This window comes from Halichoeres trimaculatus, unplaced genomic scaffold (assembly GCF_033239565.1).
Source record: "Halichoeres trimaculatus isolate MK-OKI-2021-1 unplaced genomic scaffold, fHalTri1.1 fHalTri1_scaffold_10, whole genome shotgun sequence".
NCBI classification, from domain to species: domain Eukaryota; kingdom Metazoa; phylum Chordata; class Actinopteri; order Labriformes; family Labridae; genus Halichoeres; species Halichoeres trimaculatus.
Window position 1 is genome coordinate 3,421,517 of NW_027437187.1, and position 21,665 is coordinate 3,443,181.

General features: G+C 40.3%; 1 protein-coding gene across 3 annotated transcripts in view; it reads right to left on the minus strand.

Moving 5' to 3' along the window:
* The window catches only part of bicd1a (bicaudal D homolog 1a), a 70,136-nt gene that overhangs the window by 20,153 nt on the left and 28,318 nt on the right, over nt 1–21,665 (minus strand). For all 3 annotated transcript variants that reach the window (XM_074677542.1, XM_074677541.1, XM_074677540.1), the window contains exon 2: nt 6,353–6,565. In XM_074677542.1, coding sequence (XP_074533643.1) covers nt 6,353–6,565 — 213 coding nt within the window. The remainder of the gene's footprint in view (nt 1–6,352; nt 6,566–21,665) is intronic.

Sequence of the window (21,665 nt, forward strand, 5' to 3'; positions counted from 1 at the left end):
CCAGATGCTGAAAGCTGCAGCTGTTAAACAATAGCATGACGCCGTAGCAGCGCGACACAGTTTACCCCGCTAATAAATCCAATGAAGAAGAAAAACGTGACACAGTAAACAAAGAGCATAGATGGAAGACATGCAGCATTTCGTCCTCTCTGTGATTGTCATGTAGCTCTTTGATACAAAGAATAATCAAGCTTTGTTTCAGAGAAGACTGTGAGCCACCAGGAGAAATGCAGCCGCTGTCTGGGTAAGTGACAGTTCTTCTGACCAATCAGCTGTCTGCAGTGTGTTGCTCCACCTTCCGAGAGCAGATCGATTCAGTCTACCACCTATACAAAAGGGTCCCAAATAGTGGGACAGCTCGTCCCAATTTGGGGATCTGTCAGTGGAAACGCCACAAAATGCACGCCGTACCGAGATGAACCGAACAGGTCTGCTTGGTGGAAACGTGGCTAACGTGTCCATTGCTGTTTGGCTGTGTCCCTGTTATGGCAGGTGGCATTTACACAACAATCCTGTATTTGCCAGATGGCAAAACAATAACGTGTTGATTTAAAAAAAGCAGATTGAGTGGGACAGGAAGTTGTTCACTGACACCACAAAAAAAGCCCAGTGATTTTTAAGATAAAGCAAACTGTGTCAAAACCAGAACATATTCGGCTTGTTAGGTATTCAAGGTATTCAACAAGGCAATTTATTTATCAACTGTTATATTGAGGTTGTTGTTTGAAATATGACAACAAGTAAACACTGTCAGTTTGTTTGTAGTTTAGTAGCTGTTTATATTTAGCTCAGCTGGCAGCCTGGTGCTGTAAGACATGTCTGTAATGTGTAACGTTAGTGAATCCTGGTTCTGTCCTGCCAGTCATCTACCAATCAGAGCTAACGTAACCTCACTCTTCATTTTATTGATAGACTCTCAAGTTTGAACAGACCACTGCAGAATAACTGCTGACTGTGGGTTGGAATCAACATTAGCACAAACAGATTAGCTTGTGTTTTAGCTTGTGCTCTATCACTCTAGGAAGAAAACCTTTTCAGTAGAGAAAAAGGATAGATCTCTCTTCTCACTGCTTAACTGTGTCTGCTGGTGTAGTGTCATCAAAGACTTATGGTCTAGGTGCCTAAATGAATTTGTGTTCCCAATCTGACTATTTCAAGACCACTAATAAAATCCTATGGTGCCTTTAAATTAAGTACAGATACAAAATAATTCATACGTGTGCATGTGTGTTCTTCAGGCACTGCAGGGCTGCCTGCAGCTCCCCTGCAGCTCTCTGTGCATATGGCAGAAGTGCTGACCCAGAGATAGTGTCAGGAGTGAGTGGGCGGCACACACACACACACACACACACACACACACACACACACACACACACACACACACACTGACACACACACACACACACACACACACACACACACACACACACACACACAAAGGAGGAAGAGCCCCGATACACATTTGGTTTCTTTCTTGCTTTGGACCTCGGTGTTCATACATGTGTGTGTGTGGTGTGTGTGTGGAGATGGTTACAGTGGTTTTGGAGCTGGACTGAACCTACAGTCTATTATTAAGCACTGACCATTTTGATTCGTACAGTATCTGACAGCAGCTCTGCTCCTCATGGAGCTAATGGACCCGCAAAGAGCGTAGAAATACAGTAGAGCTGCAGCTGCCTTGAAAATACTGTCACACTAATCCTGTAAAAGATACAAGATGCCAAATCACATTTTAGACACAGGCCTCATTAGCATGTGTCAAATTAAAGAACAATCCACTGTTTGATGCAGTATTGTTGTAAATAATGACCTCCCCCTGCAGCGTGTTGTCTATTTACATACTCATGTCAATGTGGGGGAATTACACTGAGCTGGGTATGAAGTGCAAAGGATTAGAGGCCAATTATCATTCAGCGTGGCTCCATAGAAGAGGAGCTGATCAGGGGCTTCAGTGGTCGGGGTCAGGGACAGTGCGGCTCATGGAGCTGGCAGGGAGCCTGCCACAGGGCAGAGCTGGATGTGCATCTCACCCTCCGATCCAGAGTTCACAGCACAGACGGGGACAGTGACAGCTTTATTGGATTCATGACACAAAAGCAGACATGGCACAGGTCCAGTTATCCTGTGTTCATTTATCACTGCCACCACTGGTGCTGTGGTTATGGGGAACACAAACAAAGTGTTAACACATAAAAGATGACAACTACACAGCATGTGGGATGCATTTAAAAACAGTTGGATTTTTGAAGTTATTTAAGATGTTACACAAAAAAGATGAACTCAAAGTGACCGGCTTCTGCATGAGATTTTATAATTATATGAAACATTTATGTCTCACATTTTATATAAAAATGCCTTTTTTGATTTTAGGATTTTTTTATTGAAAGCCTGAATCACAACTGAAAATAATACACAGTTTGAAGTCTCTGTGAGGAGTTTGAAAGTGATCTTGGAAAAGTCTCCCTTCTAGATATATGCCTGATCATAATCCATACATTAAAATTCAATTTTTAGCACCAATATTACCGGTTACAGGTTATTTTAAAATGCTACTTCGTAGCTTCCTGATCCGGTCGAGCAGGACTGGATTGATTTCATGGGTCTCTATGACAACACCACACTGGCTGATGAAGTTTAGGAGTACAAGAGAGATGTGTTTTTTCTGCTGAAAATGATTTCTGTGATTAATTTTGTAGTGATGGTGGACACTGGCGCCTAACTGTCAGACAGAAAAAAAACAGAAGAGCAGAAGAAAGATAAACAGGAGAGAGATAGAGCATGAGCTAAAGGCTAACACAGGAGCTAAACTGTTTGTGCTAATGTTGATTCCAACCCACAGTCAGCAGTTATTCTGCAGTGGTCTGTTCAAACTTGAGAGTCTATCAATAAAATGAAGAGTGAGGTTACGTTAGCTCTGATTGGTAGATGACTGGCAGGACAGAACCAGGATTCACTAACGTTACACATTACTGACATGTCTTAGAGCACCGGGCTGCTAGCTGAGCTAAATATTTACAGCTACTAAACTACATACAAACTGACAGTGTTAGCTTGTTGTTGTGTTAGCCTATACACACGTTGTCTGCTGGTAGCGCTACATTTAGCTAGCCACTGACACAAACTCACAACTTTTGGTTGGTGTCATGTTTCAAACAACAGTGCTACCCAGCTGTACTGATAAATACCTCACCTGGTATCTGGTAAAAAGTTGACTTGAACAAAGACAATTGTTCTAAAATAAACACATGCCTGGTTAAAAGTCACATTTTTATGACAGAGTGTGTGAGACTCTGGGCCAGAAGGTGGCGAGGCAGTCCAATTAAAACAGATCCTCTTCATAGCATCATAAAGAAAAAAAAAACATTTTCCACTCTGGCTATTCTTCATTTTTTGTTACAAAAATCAGTGACAGGTTGATCAGAGTGTAGCGCCACCTTTAAAAAGACAGTGTTTGTTTTAAATGAAGCGCCTGTGTAGATTCAACAGCTGTTACCTAAGGATGAAAGAAGACGCTTCCTTTAAGAGAGCATCAAACATGCCTGAGTATTTTAAAGAGAGCGTTTGATGAGTGCATCATCAAAGAGCTGTGATAAGGATGCAAACAGGTGACAGATGTGTGTGTATGTGCATGTGTGTGTGTGTTCACTAAAAATAGAGCTATAATTCGTTATGCTACTCAATGCTGAATATGTTACCTAACAGACTCACTCTGTTTAAAATGACTCTGCTTACACCGCCTGATGAATGAATATGTGTGTGTGTATGCGTGTGAGTTTGTTGTGTTAGCCGTGTGATGAGAGCAGCGTGGCTCCCTCTGTTCCTCCACATGTGCCGAGCTCAGGGCATTTCACTTAGTCCCTAGCTTAGCAGCGGATTTGTGCCCAAACAATGGGGTCGTGGCCTCGGTGTCTGACCTTCACTCGAACTCCTGTGCAGCCCGGCACGGTGGCTGCAGACACGTTAGAAAGCATGTTGGCATGCTTTACACGTCAGCACACACGTGTTGTTATCTGTGTGAGGTCTGACCTCCTTCTGTCCATCACTGTGACCCTCTCAGCCTTTATCATGTTAGTTAATGAGTGTACAAGGCCAGGCTGGGTGTAGAAAGTACACCCAAAGACATTATATAAGTGAATGTTTTTTCCATCAAGAATAGAAATATCAATGCAAAGTTATAAAGTTATCAGATTATTTTGTTATTTTTCAGACAATAAAATGAATCCTGTATAAACCTTTGAGAGTCGACGACACTTTAACTCAACTTTACTAAACCTCAGAACTCCAGCTCTTTTTGCTCTTCTTAAATGAACACAACCTCTTCGACAAATATTTAAATAAAGGTTATGCTCATCACAAACCACTTTTTACATTTCTGTTAAAATTCTGAGAAATTCAAAATAAATATAAAGCTGATAAATATTACAAAATTATTTGTATAATTTTACCCATCTTATAAGATGCTTTTTCTTTCTGAATATTTTTGCTTTTTTTTATGTCTTAATGAAAAGAGAAATATTGTAAAAAATGTTGCTGTACCATTTAGGGATGGACGAGTACTCGTACCAGTGTTGGTTTCAGGGTAATACTGGCCTTATTTGAAGGCATCTTTACTCATTAAGGCTGCCGATACCACCAGCTGATACTCAAGTAGGGATGGGTAACTTTTACATTTAAAAACAATACGGTACCAATGCCCGGTACCTAGCAATCGGTACCAGTACTCAACGGTACCAAGTTTCGGTACTTTTTTATGTTTGTGTGGTAAAAAAATATCAATTTGGTTAATAATGAAATATTAAAAAAATTCAATTTAATTTATTTAAAAAGGTTGCTAGGCACTGCCCAAGTAGCTGCTTGTTGCAGCAGCTCTCTCGTCTTTGTCCATTTCTTGTAATTTTTTTCGTCTCTTTTTCGTAATCTTTGTATTTGGAGTGGATAATTACTTTGTATGGTTCATTTGTTGGTCACGGACACCAAACTTTTTGTGGATTCGGCGATATTTTTTACTACTTTTCTCCTGAGTTTGTCTGGAGATCCTACATGTAACCATGGCTGCATTGTTTACATGCGAAATTAGCTGTTAGCAGCCTGTAGCATGTCAATGCTAACTAGTGTAGGGCTTGATGATTTCCCTCAAGGTGAGGAGGAGGAGGTGAGGACGACGTGCTGGTTCTCGGGTGTGAGCTGGGAGGTGACGACGTGGACCTGTCCTTCCATCCATCGTTGTTGGAAACGTGGGATCTATCTCTGGTGGGATGGACGAGCTAGCCGTGCTAGCCCAGCGGCATTGTGCTGTTCATGGACGTGGCTGATGGAGCTGACATCAGACGCTGGCGCCACATTGGAGGAGCTTTGCCTGCTGTGGGCAGACAGGATCCAGGAAACAGAGACTGAACAGACTGCTGAAGAAGCTCAGTCCTGGACCCTGTGGAGGTGGAGACTGGCTGAACTGGAGAGTGGTGGACGAGTGGTGGACGGGATGTCGTCATCTAATTTCTTATGGACTTTTTTTGCACTTTCTATACCCTTTCTTACTTTTGTTTTCTTAAATGCTGCGGTGACTCCTGAATTTCCCCTCGGGGATAAATAAAGTATTTTCTATTCTATTCTATTCTATTCTATTCTATTCTATTCTATTCTATTCTATTCCATTCTATTCTATTTACTCTTCAATATATAACCTTGAAATGTTGTATTCATGTCCAGCATGAAATAATCACCTACTCTTCCACTCCCTCACAGTCACATGGATGCATTTAGGAACCTAAACAGGGTACCTTTTGGTTTTACATGAATCGATACTTGGTACTTTAGACAGAATTTGGTTAGTACCTATAAAAGGACCTAATTCGGTACCCATCCCTATACTCAAGGCAAAAAAAACTTACGTCCAGTAAGTCCTCCTTGCCAGTAGTTGGCGCTACACTGCTGCGGTTTGACACCACAGCAGATCCTGATCAGACAACATGCATGAACCAGGTAGAGTTAACAGCTAAATGGTTTATTTTGAACTTCAGTAAAAAAAAAAAAAAAAAAAAAAATCACTGACAGCTGTTAGTTTAATTTTACACTTTTGTTAATTTGTTGAAATCAAATCGTAAACTCAGAGAGAGCTGTTTGTGTTTTATTTTGGACTTAATATCAGAGTGACTGTGCTGTCTTTGTTCAAAATGATCTGTCACTGTTCATTTAAATTTTATGAATCACAAGTTATAGTTGTATCTTTATATGGTATCGGTGAGTACTCAAGACAGAGTAGGCTACTCCTACAAGTATCGCTCTGAAAAAGGTAGTATCAAACATCTGTAGTACCATTAAACTCTACTCAGTCACAAAACCCTGACCTGCTCACCTCTCTGAGCTCCTGCACGAGCGCATTGAGCCTCTCGTTCTCAGCCTGCGAGTTCGACGCCACCGAGCGGCTCAGCGTCACCTCCGTCTGCAGCTCCAGCAGCCGGCCCATGTAATAGGCCTCCTTACAAGCCGACTCCTGCAGCAACGTCTCCTCATTGGTCTCCCCGTCCTCTGCCACCTTACGCTGGTTGGTGTATGCTTGGCCAAACGCCTGGGGAGGACGAAACAGAGGATGGTCAGATAAAAAAGCAACCAAATCACCAACAACCATCTTTTTCTGAGTCAGAACTGAACTGACACTTATCCAAATCCTGTCATATAACATCAGCATCCTAATCCATGGCAGGGATTTGTGCCCACTGGCATGTAAAGTACAGCTGGTGCATCTTTCAGAGTTATGACCACTGGGCGCTCTCCTGCTGTTGTTCGAGCACTGACTGCATACTTGCTGCAGAACCCGTCCCTTAAGGATACCTGCTCCCGTCTATGTGGGATGATGTTTCACTCTGATCAATAGACACACTGTTCCCATTTTCCTGACACAGGTTTTCACGACACAGAGAGCTGACTTGTCATGACAAAGGAGCCCCAGCTTGATTGAGAAAATCAAAGCATGCATCAACAGCAGAACAGCCCCACCATACCAGATCTGCAGACCAACACAAACGGACCAGAGCTCAGAGGCTCCGAGTGAAGGTTAGAATACAGATACTTGCAGCAGAGCTGGAGGAAAAACACTACATTCATATTGCATGAACGCCTTTCCTGCTTGTGCGTGGAAAGAATTTCATCGCTTGTTTCCGTGCACACATGCTGCAGCTGTCTGAGTGGTTCAATAAACACTATGAGCCATCCTTCACTTTCCCAGAACATCAGCAGAAAATATGAGTTTGTTTTTTTCTGCACTTGCCTCTTCAAGACACCATGGATCAATACTCCTGCTCCTGAAAGTACATTACAGTCTTCAATGACCACATGAAAGAGTAAACAACACAGCAGGGGCGGTTACATATTGGAGTTATCATGCACAAGGTCACTCAGCAAATTGGCAGTCTAAATCATCAGGGAGACGTAGATTGTGGACAACCAGAGTATTAATAATTCACTCAAGTCCTCCCAATCCTACCACAACATCATAACATTTTCCTCTGTTGAAGATGAATCATTTATAAGTTACAATCATCCATTATTTGGAGGTTGAATGAGCTGCAGTGTGCAGCAGTTGTGTCTTTCCACCCTGGAAGACATTTTCCAGTTTTCTATTTACTTCTGATTCATGAGCAAACACAGTCAGCTGACACCCTATTGTTAGAGCTGAAATATTACAGTCAGAAATCTCCAGAAGCAGAGAAGCAGAGGTGCCTATAAATCCAGATAACACAGAAGAAGTGTCTCACCCTCACATCTGTCTGACTGCTATTCAGGACTGGATGAAGAACAACTACCTCCAGGTAAACTTAGATAAAACAGAAGTCAAGTACAATTGCAAAACATGCAGAATTTAAAATGTATTTATTTCCTTTCAGCTTGACAGTTATAATCGACCTATGGCTAAGTCCCACCCACAAATGTGATGAACCAATCACAGTGTGTATAGCCTTCCAATACTATCAGACGGTTGGTTTTCGTTGGTTCTTTTAAGGTTTTTAAGAGATTTTAAGTTTAAAAATGGTCAAACTGTGTTCATGAGGTACATGCAACTCTGACAAACAAGTATCCTGAGAGGCTGGGTGACGGGCGTACTTTTTTACTCTTTCATAAGCAGGGGCGTAGCTACAATTAGGCAAACACAGGCAGTTGCCTGGGACCCCAAGATTCCCAGGGGCCCCCAAAGCATCTCTTAAAAACTGATTTATGAAGTTCTCTTCAATTGAAAGTATTTCTTTTCTCTCAAACTTACTTCACATGCTTCGAAATACATCAAAAGGCTTAATCTTTAATGATGGTTTTGGGTGCTCCCCCTCCCTTCTTATTCAATGGGCTATTCCATGTTACAACACATCTGAAAATTTGATTCAGGAAGAAAGTGGTAAAAAAAACTTTTTTCCACATTTTTTTCTTATTTTCAACCAAGTCAGAAATAAAAACAATGTTGCTTTGAGATCTGAGATAAACATATAAGACTTTTAGGATTTTAAGGACTTTATCTAGCCCAGGAAACAGGATCATTTTCTCGAAATCAAACTTTTTGAGTTGGTGATAAACATTATTGTACAAAATCTTTTTTTTGGATACATAACTCACTGGACAGGGGGTCAAATAAAAATACATTAACTTTAAAATAATAGTACCAAAAAGTATGGTAACTGTAAATATCACCTCTTTTAGTAGATTTTTTTTCCAGTTTTATGTTGTGCTTGATATTTTCATAATTTTTCTTTACTAAATTATTTTTTTCAATATTTACCTATTGTAATGTTTTTCACTTCATACGTTCTTGTTTGTTACCGTTACTCTGTAAATTCCCCACTGTGGGACAAATAAGCTGTCAAATGACCATAAAAGATTTCAAATCCAGGACAAAGTGGACTAAATTATGTATTCACTTTTTTCAAAATCAAACTAAAGTACAGAACTTGAGGAAATGCATTTAGTTGCGTTAAGTTACCATGTACAAGATTAGCACTGTGTCATGCCTTGATTCTGGGAAAGAGACAGTGGACCCAGGGAAGGCCAGTCTAGCTCTGAGGAAGATGAGTTACAAGGACATGGAGGGCCCCATTGACTGGGTTTGCCTTGGGCCCCCAAACAACTTAATATGCCCCTGTTCATAAGCCACATCTCAACAGAGAAAAGTGTCTTCTTTGGTAAAGTTGTGCTGTAGACCACAATATCAACTCTGTGTGAATCAAATAAAGAAGGATGTCTCTATCTGTTCTAAGGTAAGCTGACATCGTATTTGAGACAACATATTGTCACTCTGCTGTAAAGAAATATAAAGTTATCCCCCTCTAAAACAGCCTCTGCAGACTCTGTAGTGCTAGCTAAAGTTAGCCTACCATTAGCTACTAGCTGCTTTGTTCATCATCTCTTTGTTTGTTGGGAGTTTATCGGACAATTTTGTTTTAGATTTTATTCTTTGGTGATCGTACATCATTGTAAGCTGTTGTCCAAAGGGCTCTAGTTAAACTAATGTTAGCTTCATTAGCTCATCTTTAATAGCTGAGATAACAAAGGTTGTCACATGTTGTGCTAAATGATTGAGTGTAAATACTGTAGCTTCAAACTGGCAGAGACACAGTCTTGGTAAAGATGGTAAAAAGGAGGTTATATTTTTGTCCTGACCAATGCTGATCCTCTATCTTGTTGTCTGAGATGCTGATGCTAACCAGATGCTGTTTATCAGGTTTGATAACTTTGGGAGCTGTAAATTTAGTCTGTAATTGAAGCTTTTTATCGACCTTCTCAGCAACAAAATGATTCATATATCCCTTCAATGTGGACTTTAGAGACTTTTGGTGACTTCTACAAGATCTGTGATCTTACTGTCACCAAAAATTATCAATAGCATCCTGTAAAATGTCTCCTTCTGTGTTGCCTTCCATTGTGTCTGTCACTGAATGTTTACTGTTTGTCAGAGTGAGTGGAGGGGGCGTGGCTTAACCATAGGTCAATTCCCTTTCCACTGGCCTTGACTAAACCTAGACCATCTACAACTGACACTAAGTGCTGCTGCAAGACTGTTAACCACATTCAATGAGAAAACCAATGTTACTCTTAGTTTTTCCCTTTATGTTGGCTTCCATCGAATATAGAATCCTTGTTTTTAGTTCCTATATACAGCACTTAACACAATTATTACACCACTTTTTATAAACACAACAATCCAGCTTCATGAAGAGCATCAATTCAAACTCTTTTTTAGGTAGTTCTTTACACTTCACCATTTTGAATAAGAATGAGAAATTTAAACAAAGTTCAAGATTTTATAACCAAATTGTGGCCGAAAAACTGTAACACAGAAGTCATTCTAAATCAAGAATAACAAACAACTACTAAAAACCACTAAAACCAATTTTTCTGTTCAGGAACACAAGTAATTTACTGTAGTTTAACAATGAAAAAATAATAATGTGGTTTACTTTTTTCAGCTTTTTTTTTAACAGCACATTTGAGGATTTATGGATAACAACACTAATTTTATTTTAGCATTAAAGATAAAGTCTGGATTAAAGAGTGAGCACATTCTTGTAGATTACAGTGTTCTTGTAGTCAACTGTATACTTTTAATTTAGAGCAGTGGTGGCAAACATCTGGGTGGTGGTCTAATAAATTTGTTAAGAACTGTGTTAGATTAAAAATAAAAGGTGATGGTGTCTCTGAACATTCAGAAACTTCCAAAAAAGCAACTTGTGACACATTTTTTGAGCTGGCTTTGGATCATTTGATGTGAACACTGTACTCTGCTTGTTGTTTTTTTAGTTATCATATATTGACTTACACTTTTTTATGTGTAGGCTGTTATGTGAAGCATTTTGAGACTCTGCTCTGCGAAAGATGATACACCAAATTCACTTCACTCAATCTGTTTTATAGACACTCAGCTGCAGCAACAATCACTGTAAAACTGTGACAATCTGCAACACAACAATCAATAAGTAATGTAGCTTTATTACTAAATAAATTAGTACATTGTATTCTAGGTGAGCAAATTTACTAACAGTGAGATTACAGTGACTTGTAACAGCCCTCTGTCCTCTCCCATTGATGGCCTGCTGTATATACTACCCAGCAGGCAGCTGGGCAAGGGTTAATCCTATCATGTCTGTGCCAGCTCTGTCCCAACATAATATAAGCAGGTATAATATTGAAAATAAATCAGCATCACTTATTCTGGCAGTACACCCTCACAATGACTCTGTCTGCTGTGAACCATGTAAATACAGAGGTATTCATTCACAGAGGCAGTTATTCCCTTCTCATCCACTCCAGTGACGCCTTTGTTTTGTGTGTGCATCACAAATGTAACAGTTAGCATATGAATACGAGTCTGTAAATACTCAGAAACCATTCAAGCTCAAGAAACCTCCTCAAGGACTCCCACTGGTGCTAAAAACACAGAAGAATAATTCTGCCAGTCTTTCATCTTTCACACTCTCCAGCCCCCTCGCCCCCGTGCCCTCTGCCGCTCTCTGGGGAGGCACAGTCTGATTGTAGTGAATCAGTAAGAGGCAGGGCCTCAGGAACCAAACAGCTGATTAATGCTCTGCACAGTGGCTGAATGAGCTCGCATTCTCTCCTCAGATGAGCAGCTGTCAGAGTCCAGACCTCCCAGCAACAGATGAGGCCTGAAAACCTGCTGGATTTCCAGGGGTCAAGGCGAAAGAGAGAGAAATAAAATACTCTTTAGGTCCAAACAAGACAAAAAGTAAACTATTGGAGGTAAAATGAGCGGTTTAAGAGCTTATTTTATGAAAATCATCTTGGTCTTCTTTTAGAATAAGCTAGGCTTCATGTGGTGAAATAATCCAAGTTTAATATTCCAACGCTTTGGGAATGTTGATGTTATTTTAGCTCAAACTTATAAAAATAAAACATGCTAGGTGTCTTAAATAGACTGATTATTTGGTGTTGATATTTAGCATTCTGAGGCATATTAACATGAGCCTTAACAATCTGGTGGCCCATAAGACATTAAATTTCCGACCGTGTTATTTTAACAATAACAAATTTCAGTGTTATTTTGTGTCTGCTCCGATATAGCCGTGCCTCTGTCTGTAGTCACTATTCTAGCATTGTCTCATCCACAGTACGACCTGTTGACACGCAGAGACATTTTTGGAAAACTTGACTTACTGTAGAAAACTTTAGGGAGCTCTTTATTTTCTAAAGTTTTCATTTAACTTAATAAGACAGCTGCTGAGCCTGGGAGCTGTTTAATAAACATAAGCCTAAAAGCATTTTTAAAAAGTTAAGTGTTGTAGTTCATACTATCCCAAATTTTGACGCCTGTATTTTCACTTTTACTGTAAATTATTACCCGCTCCAATTATCGGTTACTGGTTTCCTTGACTGCTAATAATCGGTACCGGTAACGGCTCTGAAACAAACATGCTGATCTATCTCTAGGCTCAGTGCACATACTTTTTAGACAATCTTTAACATGTCAGAAAATTTGCTGTGTCACTTTTGTACCAAGAGCTCAAGTGAGAATTAAAGTTTTTTGGTTTGTTTTTACAGATTAAAAACTCAATGTAAGACATGCAGAGTACAAAAGACAAAGAGTGATATTTTTTTTGTTTTTGTTTAGTTTCTGTGAGGACCCAGGATATTTGTGTTTAACTTGTTTGTGAAAACTGCAAAAACTGAAACCTAAGCAAGGGTTAAAATGTCTCTTTAAAGACAAAATTGAAAGTCTGCCAACTGGGATGGAGGGTGGGAAGAAATGTGCTTGCTTAGTTCCTTGTTATTCATTAATTATTAATTGCCAGAATTATTTTCAAGAAACTTGACTAGTACAGTGTTTCTCAATCCTGGTCCTGTGGACCCCCTGCCCTGCATGTTTTTTTATGTTCCCAACTCCAACACACCTGATTCAAATGATCAACTCGTCATCGAGCTCTGCTGGAGCCTGATAACGAGCCATTCATTTGAATCAGGTGTGCTGGAGTGGGGTAACATCTAAAAGGTGCAAGGCAGGGGGGTCCCCCAGGACCAGGATTGAGAAACAATGGACTAGTACACTAATTTGTCATTTTTTTCTTTTTTTTTTTAAATCAGACATTTTTGGGACCTGTTAGATGAATGAGGCTCGTGGTAGGCCAAATAAGACAATTTCTACTTAAAATAATGGGAAAACACTTGCTTAAACTTCAGTTTTTGCAGTGTATCTTAAAATTAAATTCAGATGTCAAAGCAGTAGCTATTCTCCTCTAACATTCCTCTCCAATACAAGTGAAAAATAAAAAACAAGTATTTATGACTGAAGTAAGGAAATCTACTGAGTTGATATACAGGGCATACACCTTGAAGGCAGACTGAATTTTCTGAAGGCACTTCGTTGGGTATTTCAGTCTGATGAAAACTCTCCACACTGTAAAAAAGGAATCTTTAATCAGTTGAAGTGATGCATTTTTTTTAAAATCAAACCAACTCAATATTTTTAAGTTAAAGTTTTCAATGTATTTTTGTGGATCATATCAACTTGAAATTCTGCGTTGCTACAACTATAATAAAGTAGTAGTTGGACCAGCTTAGAATAATTGCTTCATTTGGTCACACCTGAATAAATTAAGTTCTTTGAAATGAAATTAACAAGTTCAATCAACACAACTCAAAAGGTCAAATAAACTAAATTATTTTCATATCAATATTTTGCATCAATCCAACTTAAAGTTTAAAGTTATTTCAACTCAATAGTCTGCAAAACCTAAAAGGACAAACCGTGGATGGGGAGGGAATGCTGTGGATATGAGACCCTACTGAACATAAAGATACCACACCGGGCCGGTGTGTCTGTGCTCTATGGCATGGACCAGCTGTCTGTGGTCCACTGCGTTGGCTGGCTGTCTGGCTGTCTGGCTCCAGGGAATAGGCTGCTTGGGTGTGCTCCATGGCATTGGCTGCCTGACTGTGCTCCACAGCATAGGCTGCTTGTCCTGGCTGCCTGTGTTCCACGGCAGTGTGGGCTCCAATTAAAATACTCTCTCAGTAATGGTAATTTGAATATAACTGAAGACAATACCAAGTTTGTCATTTCAAATCATAGTTTTATCCCATCAACACATCTCATTAATTAACATATAAAACAATAAATACGCTTAAAGGTACACGGTCCATGCCACAGGGCACAGACAGCAGGTCCATGCCATGTGGCGCACAGAAAGCCTAAGCTCTTGGCAGGTTAACATCTTAATGTACAGCGGGGTCTAATATCCACTGAATTCCCTCCTCACTCACGGTTTGAAATAAAATAAATACAACAGGCTGCAAAGTAAACTTTACAAGAAGACATGAACTAAACTCAACTTAAGACTATTAGTCATAGTTACTAGCCTTTTAGTGCAATTATTTTCCTAGATTCTTCTAAGCAAGCTCAACTTGTCACATTTTTACAGTGCAATAAAGTATAAAAACACCTCGTCAGATTTTACTTTGAGGTTTTGCAAATTATTGAGTTGAAACAACTTAAGTTGGACTGATGCAAAATGTTGATTTGAGAATAATCACATTTTTAAGTTCATTTGACTTCATCAATTGTGTTGATTGAACTTTTTAACTCCATTTCAAATAACTTAATTCATTTAGGTGTTACCAATTGAAGCAATAATTTATGTTGGTCCAACTGTTTTCTTTTTTCAGTCTAACTAAAGTTAGCAGCACACAGTAACAGACTGTCAGTCCCAGTCCCAAGTTTTGATTCAAGTCTAACTCATCCACGGTGAACCAGCAGACCTTGGAAGCGTAACCAGAGGCAGATGGTGTCATGACAAGCCTCCTTCACAGAATGAGCTGTGCTCCTCCAAGTCCATCTGCCCACCTCTCCTCCTCTAAGAGCAGAGCAGAGAGAGCGCACTGAGGTTCAGCATTTACACACAAAGGAGCACGGCGTGCTCTGACCCTCCTGATGCTGCTGCACCGCAGCCTCATGGGGCTAAAAATAACCCTGTGACGGCTCTGCATTTTTCAAGGTAATTGCTATCCTGCTGCTGTATCCTGGACGTTACAGTGATGGTATCTGGATCCTGACTGGCAAACATAACACGGTTATTTGTGCCAGACGAGATATGGGGGAAATATGGGAGATTAAAGTTTAATACTCCTCCTCAGGATGATATTAATATGAAGCCACCGATCGGCAGCCGGCTCAGTTCTGGGCTCTGAAAACCTGATCACGCATTCAACCTTGAGGCTCCGCAGCCTTCTGTGGCTCTGTGGATAAAGTCCAGACAAAAGAGCCCCTCCTATAGATATTCATCCCCGAGGCCATGGAGAGAGGAGCGGACAAAAGCAACAACTCCACACTGTGCCATGATAAAGAAGGAGGAGCATGTGCAACCCTGAAATCCTTCCCTGTCTGCTGCAGTTCCTAATGAGGAGTCAGGGGAGGACCTGCGAGTGTGTGATCCTCCTGGTGTGTGTGTTTATACACAGCAGGAGTCTAATTCAAGAGCCAGGAGGGAGAAAAAAGAGAACTATTCTCTATCAGCAATTAATCTCCACCAAATGTTCATGAATAAGTTGATTCCCAGGCTTTACCCAGCAGCAGTGATGTGAGAAGTGAGTTTGTTTACAGCGTGATGTAAACTTAAAGCATAAAACCTCAGACAGTGGCTCAAGAGGAATCAGACCCGTTCTTTTGGTTACCGTTCTATGCTTTCTGTCATACAGCTGTTTCTGGGTAATAATTTGCATTATGTAATTACATGTTTGGACAATAAGCCATTTGTTTTTTAACCAAGGCTCCTGTGTATTTTTCTTGATTTCCTCGTGTGTTTAAAGGCCGTCATGGAAAGCCACAGCGAATGAACTCAGGCTCTAAATGCTGAAGAGCGTGAAATCACTTCATTGTTTGCTTCATTCTTCGGCAAATACAAATAAACATGAAACAAACAGAAACTTTAAAGGTCAGAGAGCAGAGCTGAGAACCACACACACACAGGCTTATTTTAAACAGAGCAGAAAAAAGCAAATAGACAGGAATAATACCCATTTTAAAGATTTGTCAAAGTTCCCTGTAGTATTTAACTTCTAATTAACCTGGATTTCATTCAGATTCTCTGAACTGTCTACATTAACAATGATGGGGACACTCAGAGCAGTTTTTGGACTGGCACAGGTCTCACTTGGCTTGAGTCTTTAATTTTTTAGTTTTTCTCCATTGGTTTGTCTCATTTCATGAAACAGAAGTTACATCCTCTGAATAACATGGACAAACCTCCAAACTACTCTGCAATTGTTCATAACATAATTAAGTTTCTCATTCCTTACATCAAATCACAAATGTCTTAGTACATCTTTGCAAATGATTAAGTACAGTTGGCCTACATGTAGCACAAAGTCCAAGTGAATAGATCTTAATGATCTAAATTGATTGATGATTCTAGGTTTTTCTCTCCAAAACTCATCATCATCATTTCACTGTTTAAGTCACAATAGTCTGTATAATTGTCAAAATTAATCAGCAACATAAAAACATGAATATCATTTATGAATCTCCAGGAACATTGGATACATTGATAAATCAAACGTCAGGTGAAACTAGAACTCAAAGGAAGAATTTCACACATCTTAGACCAGTGTTTCCCAACCCTGGTCCTGGGGGACCCCCCTGCCCTGCATGTTTTAGATGTTACCCCACTCCAGCACACCTGATTCAAATGAATGGCTCGTTATCAGGCTCCAGCAGAGCTTGATGACGAGCTGATCATTTGAATCAGGTGTGTTGGCCCCTAGGACCAGGGTTGAGAAACACTGTCTTAGATGACCAGAAAGGTGCTGTCAGTGATTGTGAAAATACGCAACAAGAATCTGTGGACAGACAGACAGTAGCATGTGGATGGTCAGGGAAGCAAGGACAGAGACCAAAGAAGAAGTGTTAGTTGTTCAACTCCTGCTATATATGATTTTCCTTGTTTTTTGTTTATGTTTTTATATTACAATATTTTGGGCTTTAAACAATTTCTCTTTACTCTAATGTATGGAAGTTACTTTCTTTGTGTGAATAATAAAGGTAATAGTTTCCTTTGGCAGTATAAGACCAATGTGTGATGTCAGACCTTGGAAGCTGCTCTTAATATAAAATCTTTTTTCTTCTTTTTTTGGCTTGATATATAATCGTATTCTGTCAGAAAGACAAAAACTGAATATAGTACCCTTTGTAAATGAGGGACTAGGCTCAGACTGAGAGGTGGACAAGAGGGATATTTCAATGGTCCTCTGTCACAGTGACACAACATCTTAACGATTTAACTTACAGTGCTCACACAAAGCCAAAGGGACGATGCATTTTGGAGGCACTGACTGTTTGTATGATAAAAGCATTTGGTTTTGACACTTAACTGAACAGTTTTGGGAGAGATGCAAGCTTTTGCAGGTGAACCACTTTTATGCTGATTGATCCAGGTTATTTTGGCAAAAACACTAAGGGCTCTAATTTCATGGCGCAGCGCAGGGGGCGCAAGCCTGGTGCACCCTGCGCAGTGTTAATTTCGTGCAGCGCACTGCCATGCGCTGCCAATTTGACAATTTGGTAGACCGTCTGCGCAGAGGTGGGTGTGACGGCACGCCAGGGGGAGGTGTCAGCAGATTCATGTTGGCGCAGTGACAATTTCGTGCCAAAAACAGTGCAGAAAGCTCGTCAGCTCCAACCTGGTCTATCCTCAGCGCAAAGCAGAGCACACCCCACGCAGCTGTAATTTGGTGACAGGCGCACATGTGCGCACATGTCAACAAAGCTTCAGAGGCAGGTTTCCAGAGTGTCAGGCACATTTTAATGCAATAAACAATCACAGTAATCACTATTTATTGTAACCGTCTGAACCAGCATAAAAATTTATATCTAAACTGTCCTTTAGTTTAAACGAGTTTAAACAATTCAAATTACAGCTGCGTGGGGTGTGCTCTGCTTTACGCAAAGAATATACCAGGTTGGAGCTGGCGAGCTTTCAGTGCACTTTTTTTGGCATGAAATCGTCACTGGGCCAACATGAATCTGCTGACACCTCCCCCTGGTGCGCCGTCAACTCCCCCTGGCGTGCAGTCACACCCATCTCTGCGCAAACGGTCTACCAAATTGTCAAATTGGCAGCGCACGGCAGTGCGCGGCACTAAATTAACACTGCGCAGGGTGCGCCAGGCTTGCGCCCCCTGTTCTGCGCCACGAAATTAGAGCCCTTAATGTTTGGGACTGGATTTTTAATTTTCACAAGTTACATCTGGTAGATTTGTAATGTGGTAAACTAAAAATGTTACTAATTTTATTACCAAACAAATACAAAACTGCTTTGAAGAAAGAAATAGAAATAGAAATAGAGTCTTGGATTGATGGGTTGACATGACATGGCCACAAAAAATAAAAATAAATAAAAATAAATTAAAAAAATCAGTGGTACGAGAGTTTAAATGATTCAACCCTCCATCCTGCTTAGCTTTAATCTCTTTCTATGACCAAATTCTGACCAGCTATAGGAAATCAGAAATCAAAGCATTAAAACTCATAAGAAGATTTTTATGAATGACACACACACACACACAAACCCACCCACACACACACACACACACACACACACACACACACACACACACACACACACACATACACACACACACACACACACACACACACACACACACACACACACACACACACACACACACACACACACACACACACACACGCACACACACACACAGACTACCATGCATGGAGAGACACACTCTTTTATTTCCTGTCCAGATGGTCAGACAGTCAGCCACACATGAGGGATTTCAGGACCACGGAGAGAGACAGGATGGATGGATGGATGGATGGATGGATGGATGGATGGATGGATGGATGGATGGATGGATGGATGGATGGATGGATGGATGGATAGATAGATAGATAGATAGATAGATAGATAGATAGATAGATAGATAGATAGATAGATAGATAGATAGATAGATAGATAGATAGATGAACGTCACTAACTTACAATAAACTGCTCCTGACAACCCTTGCTGGTAAGATTACTGATACACCCACATATTTGACCTGTAGCCCTGTTATTTTAAATGTTTATTTGATGTTCATCTAGAATTGAGGAAAGCTAAGAGTTAGCAAAGATAAAAAAAATAACCATTCAACACTCGCCAGACCTAAGTACATGTTTTTATCACATTGCAGTCTTCATCCAGTATGGGTTCTCACTGGATTATTTAACATTTTCTTTACTCAAACTCACCACAGACAACAAACAGTTTGATTTCATGTGAAGTAAATAATCCAGTCCTTTGTATTTCCCTCCATTTCAGCTTGACTCTTTATTTAATATTTGGACCTAAAACAATGAGTCATTAATAGGAAGTCTTTGCCAGTCCATTCTTCCAAACTCATCCAATTATAACAGCTGGCTACACTGTGCTCCTTAAACAAGGTCTGCTACCAAGGGAGAAGCCAGTAGATGTAATTTTACATGCACAAACATTTCCTTCAAACCCCACGTTAATATCACAAAGTTTCTTTCTTTCTTTAAAATTTAAGTGACTTTTCTTCTGGGATACTCAGTTAGCAGTGATGCTTCTTATGGTAGAAATACAGAAATGTACGGATAAACTCCATAGATTGTGTAATATATGGCAGTGTTTCCCCAACCATTGTATAGACAGAGGGACCTGCTCCCCCTGATCACGGCGGAAGTGATTTAGAGTTCCCTCTCTCATAAATCAGGTCTATACTTTTTTTTTTTTTTTAATTTAACAGACTAAATAGCCCTATGTTATCAATCTAACTTAAATGGCGAGGTGTCCCCCCCAAGGATGTAAACCTGGGGAAAACACTGTATAGATGTAGTTTCTCATACAGAATTTGGAACTCTATTATAGGTGAGTGCCATGTTGAAAAAGCTCGACTCAACCTAGCTATGTTATGGTGGTCAAAAGGTGTCAGCCCAACTGCAAACGCAACAACAAGAATGCAAAAACCACAACACAACAGAAGTACACTCACAACAGATGTTAGGAGGACAGTTTTCCTAACGGACACAGAAAAGTTGTGAAAGTAAGTTAATAATTGTTTTCTTTTGTAACTTCAGCTATGATGTCACAAGGTGACCCCCCTACAAAGCTATATTTATCATTTATGTAGTAAATAATTCATTTACTTTTAATTACTGTGTCTGTTAGGATGAGTAACCTCTTTTAACTTCTGTTGTGGCTGTACTTCCATCGTGTTATGGCATTTTCATTTGTGTTGTCGCTTTTGCATTCATGTTTTTGCGCTTGCATTCAGTTAATCAGGTGTTTTCTCTAACAGTTGAGCTCTCTCTGACACTAAGGAGGGATGAAGTTTAACTTATGCAGTTTCTCCACGCCTCTACAGTGTTTTCGAACTCCTAAAGAAACTCTGACGTATTAAAGCCAATTTCCATAATGAACCACTGAGACAGCTTTATGGGAAACGTTGCCCCTGCTTTCATCGTCCTCTCACAAGGACACAGAAACGTCCCCGTGAGCTTCTCAGCCACAGGGAGAAGTGCCAAGTCAAGAGATCTGTCATCTATAAAAACACACGGGGACATTTTCAACAGCAAGGGGAAGCTGGGTAATCACAGCCCTGCAGGAATGGAGGTCAGTCACACTTACAAAATGAACAGCTACAACAGACGCTGGTGAAGAACTACCTCCTTAAAAATAGAAGCAGCATGTCAGCAGATTTTTACAGCTGAAGTTACATGAAGTCTTTATATGTGACTAAAAACTGTGTGATTAATCAGACACCACGGCACAGGACTACTCTGGTGTGTGTGTGTGTGTGTGTGTGTGTGTGTGTGTGTGTGTGTGTGTGTGTGTGTGTGTGTGTGTGTGTGTGAGTGTGAGTGTGTGTGTGTGTGTGTGTGTGGTGCTTTAAACCACCAGCACTGCTCTGGTGGATACACAGGGCTTTTATTGTAACGCTGAGTGCACCGACCTGCTCTGCTGCACCATTTATATCCTTTATTTACATTTTCCCTGGTAGCTAGAAAGCTCTGCTCTTCATGAATCACTGTCTGCATAAACACTGAGCAAACGGCTCAAGTGCTCTATAGATAGTACACAGGCTAAATGTGAATTACCCATCTTTCTACTCCTCTTTACTGAAATGCTATATAGTGCAGTGAAGCCTGTTATTCCTCTGATGTCGACACTAAAGCAGAGAAAAAAAATCTATAGAGCAGAATAAAAGCTTTAATGTGTTTCACATTAGACAAATCCTCCTGAGCAGTGTCACGTCTGTGGCCTCCCCACCAGCAGAGCACACAGCAGCTGACAGGCTGAGAGGGGACAGGGGACATTTGGTTAAACTGAGGTGGCTTGTTCAAGTCATTCAATTTGGCTCGAGTCTGCTCCAGATAAGAAAGATGCCTGGATTGTTTCCCAGAATGCCGTTCACTTCAGCGTGCTCAGTCTGTGTCTGGCTGGATGGATATTGAATGGGAGGACAGAGAGACAGCTGGGCTCAGGGTTTGTTATGCAAGATCACAAACCACTTTGTGTTTCTAACATTTCCCATCACATGCTTTCTGATCTTCTTCTTCTATCCTTTTTAATTTCCATCTCAACTTCAGCAGAAAAACAACATTTTCAACAAAACAAATTTTTAAAGATCTACAGTAAAACATGATACAACAGGA